Raw genomic sequence first — 9,674 nt, forward strand, 5'->3', positions numbered from 1 at the left:
AGATGAATTCTTCTTGATTCACCCCTCCTGAAAATGAATTCACCACATGATATAAAACAAAATCAGAAAATGCTGGAAATATTTAAGCAGGTGAAACAAGGTTTTTAAAGAGAAATACATTTCAGGCTGATGGCTTTTCAGCAGAATGGTTTGATATAGTCTAAAGCATGATTTCTTGGTCTCAGATGTAAAAGTTGAAATAAGATAACGTGTTCTCCTTTGGGGGGAAAACCCCCCAACAAATATGGGTAGAGTTACTCAGCTGCAAATGCTGTTGAAGAAGTAAAATTTGAAAACAAAATGTTGTATTCTGCAAAATTAGCAATCAGTGGAGAGAAAATGTATAGATTCTTCATCTGAAGTACAATTCATATAGCTTTAAGGTGAGGGCTAAGTTTAAAGGAGATGTGCAGGATATGTTTTTATTTACACAGACTGATGAGTACCTGGATTGCGCTGCTGGGCATGGTGATGGAGGCAGATACAATAGTGACATTTATGAGACTTTTAGATAGTCAAGTGGATATGCAGGGAATGGAGGGATGTGGATTATGTACAGGCAGATAAGAATTGGTCTTGGCATCATGTTTGGTATACCCATTGTGGGTCAAAGGGCCTAATCCAATGTTTAAAGTGGTGAGAGTGTATAAATGGCACATGAACTAGGGGGGTTAGCGTGATTATGTAGTTATTTATTCATTTGGGCTAACTTTCTTAAATTGAAAAATTATACACCAGTTAGATGGCATCATAAGAATGGAGATATTAAAGATGGTTACAAACATTAAGGAAAATCGTGCATCCAAATCCAGAATTGGCTAGATGGCCAAATAAATTGCAATTAAAGGCATCAAGATAAATATTCACCAATAAGTAGAAAAATAGAATATAGAAACTGGAGAGGGGATCTTTATAGGTAGTATACTGGGCAGATAATACACAAAAGATTGGCAAGTAATAGTAGAAAGTTCTTCACAAATATTTTAAATCTAGCTTTTCTTGCCGTACAAAGACCAAATTAGCCTTTTTTAGATTACCTGCTAAATGTAAATGGAATCCTCAACGGCAAGACCTCTGTACAGCAGCAATCGTGGGTACATGCTGCCATGTGGCTGGATAGAGTGTGGTACAGTTAGAGAGTACAGTGAAAAGCTTTTGTTGCGTGCTAACCAGTCAGCAGAAAGACAATACAGGTGCACAACCTTTTATCCGAAGATCCAAATAACGAAAACCTCCGAATAGTGGACATTTTTTCAGTCCTTGAAGAAAGGTACTTGAAAACGTTCACCGAGGGCGGCCCGCAGAGGTGACAGCGGAACCTCCGGTCGGTCCTCGAAGAAAGGGGAACTAAATCCCCATTCATAAAAGAGAAGGTGAGGGTATATTGCGCGGGAGGGTTAATAATTGACAATATGCTGCTGTCTGCCCGCTGAGTTAAAAAGTTCCCACGGTAGACTCACGATACACAGTGTATCGTGAGTCTTGCGTGGGAACTTTTTAACTCAGCGGGCAGGGAGCAGCAGATTGTCGCTCCCTTCAGTTTCACCCCACCTACACCCCTCTGCTTCCCGGCCATGTGTGTGACCCCTTCCCTCCCCTCTCCAGCTCCCCGCCCATTGCACCGGCGTGGGGGCTTTGCACTGTCTTCAAGTCGGCGATGCCAGCATACAGTGCCAGTCACCGGACACGTCAGGACCAACGGGACACCGACCCCCAGGCCCACTGCAAGCACGGAGATACCAGAGACCCACAGCCAGCAGCAGCCCAGGCCCGTTCCAACTCCAGAGGAAAACTGCAAACTAGCGGGAGACATCAGGACCACCAGAAGCCGCTCCCCGATGGGCCGCTACGGCGACAAGTGGCAGTTCGCCCACAGCCCGAGCTGTCCCCCCTCATCGGGACACCGACCCCCAGGCCCACTGCAAGCACGGAGATCCCAGATCAGCAACTCCAGCCCAGCCCCGCTCCAACTCCAGAGGAACACGCTCCCCGTAGGGGCAGAAGCTGATGGTGTGCAAGGTACGTCTTGTTCTTGGGGTGGCGCAGCTCGGGCTGTGGGCGAACTGCCACTTGTCGCCGTAGCGGCCCATCGGGGAACGGATTCCTCTGGAGTTGGAGGGGGAGGGGGGTATTGTGCTGTTTGATCGCCCCCTGCTATCCCAGGGACAGGGAGACAGGGCGTTCACCGAGGGCGGCCTGCAGAGGTGACAGCGGAACCTCCGGTCGGTCCTCGACGAAAGGGGAACTAAATCCCCATTCATAAAAGAGAAGGTGAGGGTACATTGCGTGGGAGAGTAGGAATCCCAAGACAAAGTTGAGTGAGCGTTCACCGAGGGTGGCCCGCAGAGGTGACAGCGGAACCTCCGGTCGGTCCTGGAAGAAAGGGGAACTAAATCCCCTTCATAAAAGAGAAGTGGAGGGTATATTGCCCGGGAGGGTATATCGCCTACCTGGAAGAAACCGGATATTTTTTCCAGGATGTCGTCTGCACACCAAAGTTCACGTTTGGCGCCAAACGCACTTCGCCTCTGCTGCACACGGATATAAGAGTGTGAAAATGTCGCCTTAGGCCGCCTAAGGGCATGTAGCCCCGCTAGGGTGACATGAGTGCGAGAGGCGATTCAATGCTGCGGTCACATTTACAAATTCAGGAATTCATTCAACACACTGCATTTCATACAGACATTTATTTTGCAAGAAAAAACTACATTGAAGACTCAAACTCGCGACCGAGGAACTGCCGGGATCAAGGCGCAAACTCGCGACCTTGCGGATATGAGCCGAGCACTCTACCACTGAGCCAGCCATTAAAATCTACGCTAAATAATTTCCATTCCGAAGGCCGACAAATTCCGAATTACGAAAAGTGCCTGGTCCCAAGGCTGTCGGATAAAAGGTTGTGCACCTGTACATGATTCAATCGAGCTATCTACATTGTACAGATATGATAACGGGAATATCGTTTAGTGCAAGATAAAGCCAGAAAAGTCCATTCAGAGATAGTCAGACGGTCTCCCATGAGATAGGTAGTAGTTGCCTGATAGCAGCTGGGAAGAAATTGTCCCTGAATCTGGAGGAAATAAACCCTGGCATAAAATAATTTGCATCCATCTATGTCTAAGCCAGGTCAAATCTGTCGAAAATGACAGTCAAGCATTCAAAAATCAAGGAAAAATATATTATTGCAGCATTTGGGAATTTTACAACATAGAACCTTTTAAAATAGTTAACCAAATTCAATTAATTCAGAAAATATAAATGACTGGGTTCCACAACGGTAGAGCCACTGTCTTACAGCACCAAAGACCCAGGTTCGATCCTGACTACAGGTACTTGCCTGTACAAAGTTTGTACGTTCTCCCCGTGACCTTCATGGGTTTTCACTGAGATCATTGGTGTTCTCCTGCACTCCAAAGACGTACAGGTTTGTAGGTTAATTGGCTTGGTCATAAATGTAAAATTGTCCTTAGTGTGTGTAGGATTGTGTTAATGTGCGGGGATCACTGGTCGGTGCACTCGGTGGGCCGAAGGGCCTGTTTCTGTGCTGTATCTCTGAACAAATCTAAATCCTGGCTGCCTAATGGCTACCTTTTGTCATTCCTGTGCAAATTCCATGTGCTGGCAGAAAGTTGTCGCAAAATAAGACCATTAATAGTAAACTGACAGTCATAGGAAGGGTGAGGTTCATTTGTGGATAAAACATAAATCTAGCAGAGGCAGAGGGCGTGTCTGTGATTTTTAAAAGACTACTTTGCTTCTGTGTTCACAAAAGAATTGGCAGCAGCCAATGTCAAGATGAAGGAGGAGAGAAATTGGTCTATTAAAGACAAAGAGGTACTTAAAATAGTTCAGCAGCAAGCTACAAATCATGTAATTCCTCTTGGGTTAGTGTGTTGCCACAGGATTAGTTTGCTGCATATATGCAACTGATAACAAGGAGCATATAAACCCAATGATGATAAGTTGGGGCCAGCCTTAAGTCAGTGATGAGAAAACATCTACAGTCTAGAAACAAGGCCAAATTGAAAAATGCATGGTTAAATGAATTCTAGAATGGAGTAGTTAACATAGAAACATAGAAATTAGGTGCAGGAGTAGGCCATTTGGCCCTTCGAGCCTGCACCGCCATTCAATATGATCATGGCTGATCATCCAACTCAGTATCCCGTACCTGCCTTCTCTCCATACCCTCTGATCCCCTTAACCACAAGGGCCACATCTAACTCCCTCTTAAATATAGCCAATGAACTGGCCTCGACTACCCTCTGTGGCAGAGAGTTCCAGAGATTCACCACTCTCTGTGTGAAAAAGTTCTTCTCATCGCGGTTTTAAAGGATTTCCCCCTTATCCTTAAGCTGTGAACCCTTGTCCTGGACTTCCCCAACATCGGGAGCAATCTTCCTGCATCTAGCCTGTCCAACCCCTTAAGAATTTTGTACGTTTCTATAAGATCCCCTCTCAATCTCCTAAATTCTAGAGAGTATAAACCAAGTCTATCCAGTCTTTCTTCATAAGACAGTCCTGACATCCCAGGAATCAGTCTGGTGAACCGTCTCTGCACTCCCTCTATGGCAATAATGTCCTTCCTCAGATTTGGAGACCAAAACTGTACGCAATACTCCAGGTGTGGTCTCACCAAGACCCTGTACAACTGCAGTAGAACCTCCCTGCTCCTATACTCAAATCCTTTTGCTATGAAAGTTAACATACCATTCGCTTTCTTCACTGCCTGCTGCACCCGCATGCCTACTTTCAATGACTGGTGTACCATGACACCCAGGTCTCGCTGCATCTCCCCATTTCCTAGTCGGCCACCATTTAGATAATAGTCTGCTTTCCTGTTTTTGCCACCAAAATGGATAACCTCACATTTATCCACATTATACTGCATCTGCCAAACATTTGCCCACTCACCCAGCCTATCCAAGTCACCTTGCAGTCTCCTAGCATCCTCCTCACAGCTAACACTGCCCCCCAGCTTAGTGTAATCCGCAAACTTGGAGATATTGCCTTCAATTCCCTCATCCAGATCATTAATATAGTAAATAGCTGGGGTCCCAGCACTGAGCCTTGCTGTTAAGCCTTGCTGTTAAGGTTATATCAGCCAAACTAACACTGAGTGCAATTGATATGCATACAAAATGTTGAAAGGTATTTAATAAAACACAATAATTATTATTTGCACATTTGAAAATATATGAAATGAGTAACTAAATGGATGCAAAACTGACCAAGAGATGAAGCAGGAAGAACCTGACATTTAAGTTCAGGTTCAAGCGTGAGCGATAGTTGGGAATTCTTTGCTGAAACGGAGTGAAGAATTTATTGTCATCTCTACAAATTATTGTGAACAGACTTACTTATCTGACCTACACCTTTTAACATTCTCATTTCATCATCTTGACACATATTTAGATTCAAATTCATTCCTCAAAACAAGGTTTTCTTCCATTTGATTTCCTTTAATGGGCTTTAATAAATTGTACCAAAAGGTTAAAAGATATTTCAGATAAGACTGCTTGATGGCAGTCTGAAGAAAGGTTCCGACCCAAAACAGCACCCATCCTTTTTTTCCCTCAGAGTTGCTGTCTGACCTGCTAAGTTACTCTAGCACTGTGTTTATCTTTGCTTTATGGCACCTCCTCCTCTCCATTTCGAATTAAGCAAACTAAATAATTATCCATGTAATTTCTCATTAGATTTTGGAAGTTAGCCCATTTATAGCTAGATTTAAATATTCAAACCTAATTCAGCAGTTTTAAAAATCAACCTACATATTCATTTTGGGTTATTGGTGGGATATTTCTCCTGTACCAAACTTCAGTAAGCAGTTTAATCTGAAATAGCATCTGAAATCATCCACTGGATACCTGATATATAGCTAACATACTGATGACAGAGCTTTTGGAAAATAATAAAGGAAGAAGTAAGTTATACAAACTCACAACATAATAGTAAAGGTAGAGAATGACTAATTTGGATCTGTTTCTGTGCTTGTAGGATCTTCCGAAAAGAAAGAGGCTATTCCTACCAATGCGCCTGCATCCGAGAACAGTAGCACCAACCACAGTATTGGTAGCACCCAGAGTACTCCATGTTCTTCCAGCAGTGTTGCATAGCCATCGACAAGACTTCCAACAATGGTTATAAAGTACTATTACATTTCATGTGCCATCTTTGGTAAATGCAGCAGCAATGTAGAAAATAGGTGTAACAATGTATTTTTTAACAAAGTAGCAGAAGTGTTATTACATTGCACCATCAACAACTTGCATAGAAGTCTCCCTACTCATGGGTGCCCGGGGTCGAGAGAATAATGATATTGGATAGTCATTATAATTCAGTAATTATTCACAATCAGTTCAGGTGATGTTTTAAACCCTTTACACAAAGGTAAACTATTTAACTCTATTGCCTGCACAGAGAACAAGAATTAGATAAAAAGTCAGTTTATTATTATAGTTGTAGTTAAATACAATTTAAATGTTTTTGTGGGGATTACATGGCTCCATATTTCATGCCAGAAAGCCTGTTGATTCCAGTGCCAATTAGAGGGGGTTATTTGTGATTTAATAGGCGAGAACATTCACTTGCATAGATTTCTAATTTTAATCTAATCTCTTAAAATGCAGCAAAGCACAACTTTTGCACAGTAAAATAATTTTAATAACGACAAATTCTGACTCCCAGCCGACAGCATTCAGATGTTCATTGAAATATGGGTGTTTCCTGGGACGTGGAGACATTCCTGCACAAATGCCATTCATTGACTGTATATAATTATTGGGACGTTTATTATCCTGTATATCTTACATTGCAGCAATATAAATAGTGACTTTTTTTGTAAATGGAAAACTGATAGATCTCCTGAAATAACTTAGTAATGTTACATTTTACAAATAATTTATGGTAAAAGAAAGTCCAGAAAGTCAAACCAAATTTTACAATTACTAGATAATTTTGTAAAATAATTAATAACCTATAACAGGAATGCTATTAAAACCCTCAATTTGTTTCATAGCTAATGCAAGGTCAATGGAATATTTGACAATGCTATTGATGGACATTAGTGATGATGATTAACGAGTTCATCTTTAAGTGCCACCACGGTCTAAACTCCTATCCAAAAGCTCATTGTATGAATTTACCAATAACAAATTACATTTTTATATTTAGCACTTTCTCCTCTTAATTTCTAAATCCCTGATATTTAAAGAAATATGTTTTGTCTTTATTACAATAGATACTCTGCAGGTTATTATATTAGTTAATGTAGAAAACCAGAACTTAAACCAACATTACTTTTTGTTTAAATAGGAAAGGTAAATGGGAAGAGACAATCTCTTTCAAAATTGAACAAAATGTAGGAGAATCTATTTACCATCATCCATGTGATGTTTGGCTCCTGCCTTAGTAATCCTTGACCCAATGTTTAAATCCATCAGTGGACTTGTACTTGCCATTGTCAATCTTTGCTGCCGTCTCCTTCCTCTGAAAACTTTGCTCGGCTCCACTGTTGGGCTCGTGGACTTTTTGCCCCGTTGTAAGCCTTCTTTAACGGCAGCCCAATTTCTGTTATCACCTTTCTCATCTCCCTTCAGTACAAACACACTTAATACCTACTGGTCTCTGGCTCAGCACCATCATGTCTCATTACTTTCTTGCTGCACCTTTGACATGTTTTATTTTGTTAATGATGCTAATCAAGTTGTTATTGACAGGATTAAATCAATATATTTTTTTGATTACTGGTAATACATTAACATGTTTAGAAATGATCAAATTGGATAAAGTTAAATTACAACAATTGTAGTTTTATTTCCACAGAAATAACACCAATCTTATCACCTTAGAGAACATTTCTGGTTGTGTCATTCAAATTTTTTAAAATAATCAGGAATAAGGATAATTTATGGTATAGAACATGCAAGATTTTAATGGACAAAAATAACAATGAAATCTTGTACAGCAGATAAACCTGTATTATGAAAGGTTGGAGGCAGAAATTGTATCCATGTCCTGTTATGGGTAATCATGGGGAGTAGCACGTAACTCCACTACTGGAGATAGAAAGAAAAGATGACTAATATGAACCAAGTGAAATTAGCAAAATCTGAGGTGATAAGAAGAACCCATGTTTTTAATATGTGTGAAGACACAAAAAGCATTCAATAGGACCACGGCTGCTAATTTACCACAATGTAACATTTCTGGCACCAATGCTCTCTTTTGATTCCCCGAATAATCAAGAATCTACTCAGATAAATTTGCATAACTTTTGCTACACCAAAAGAGAAGAGAGATTATCCAGAGGATGTGACATTCAACAGAACATTTGAGAATTCCTTGAACATTTAAAGTATTTTTTCAAAATGAAATCATGGCATTTGCACATTAATAATGCAACATTTCCTGTCCTTTGAAACAATCTTAACTTTTGTAAAATATAACAGTTAAGACACCAGACAAATGTATTGTACAGATAGCAATTTAACTGCAGCACCTAATAGCATGACATAAATAGAAGTTAAAACGGTTTTCATTGCGATCACCTCTACAAACGTTTGGTCATTGTTACACTGCATTCTCCACTGGCTATGATACCAATGATACACAAGCTTTGGCTTTGGTGGCCTACCGAAAGTTTGTTCCAAAAGCTTTCTCCTAGTTTGTATCAACTCAACACTTTGCAGTGGACTAAAGGGTCAGTGAGAAGGTTGTTTTGCTTTAATTACTGCTGTGGGTGAAGCATTGAGTGGTTCAAAACTAATAAGAATTTAATTCTGCTGGAAACTTAAAAGCAGTGATGGAGAAACTAGCAAAGAATGCAGGAATGATCGAGGTACAGCTTGTGAAATACTGCTATTGTGCTTTCAGTTAGTAACTTTTTTGGTTACATTTTAGATAACTCAAACATTTTGAGATTTGTACAACAGCAATCTACAGAGCTGACAACATTTTGCATTGTCACTAGATATTTTTATACTACCCGTTTATAATTCACAAAATTAGCATCAACATCAGCAGCAAATATATATACAAAACATACTTGGTCTATCCTTGAACTATTCAGTTATTCACAAGTTTGTCAAGAACTTTTTGCTGGTCCTTTTCCATTTTAAACTGAGCTACTGGCATTTCCTTACTTTGAAAATAAGTTTATACAAGTCAACACAAGTTTATACAAGATTCCCCAGTTTACCAGCTCTTTACATACAACCCAGCATTCAAAAACACTATTGACATGTATTTTCCTTACCACTTAAAGACCTTAAATAGACAGCATCAAATGTGGGAAACATTGCAAGCCAGTCTCAGCAGTGGGGGTAGGAACTAACATTGCAAAAAATATTGAAAGCAGATGAGATAAATATGGACTACATAAACATGTTGAAAAATATGAACTGAAAGGCATAAAAATGCCTACCTTCTCTAGAAGTCACCAGTGGCATAATATTTTACATGAAATTTACAGGACAGATGAAGCTCATTTGGTCCAACAGGTTTATGCTGGCATTTAAACTCCAAATAACCTCCACCCAACTCTCCATCTAAAATTTGTTTAAGAAAGAACTGCAGATGCTGGAAAAATTGAATCTAGACAAAAATGCTGGAGAAACTCAGCGGGTGAGGCAGCATCTATGGAGCGAAGGAATAGGTGACGTTTCGATCCG

At 40.4% G+C, this 9,674-nt stretch overlaps 1 protein-coding gene across 3 annotated transcripts in view; it reads left to right on the top strand.

Annotated features, from left to right (window-relative positions):
* The window catches only part of LOC129711977 (endoglin-like), a 71,358-nt gene extending 61,684 nt beyond the window's left edge, over positions 1-9,674 (top strand). For all 3 annotated transcript variants that reach the window (XM_055660066.1, XM_055660064.1, XM_055660065.1), the window contains exon 17: positions 6,001-9,674. In XM_055660066.1, coding sequence (XP_055516041.1) covers positions 6,001-6,119 — 119 coding nt within the window. In that variant the 3' untranslated portion in view covers positions 6,120-9,674. The remainder of the gene's footprint in view (positions 1-6,000) is intronic.

Source organism: Leucoraja erinacea, chromosome 31 (genome assembly GCF_028641065.1).
Source record: "Leucoraja erinacea ecotype New England chromosome 31, Leri_hhj_1, whole genome shotgun sequence".
Classification (NCBI taxonomy): domain Eukaryota; kingdom Metazoa; phylum Chordata; class Chondrichthyes; order Rajiformes; family Rajidae; genus Leucoraja; species Leucoraja erinaceus.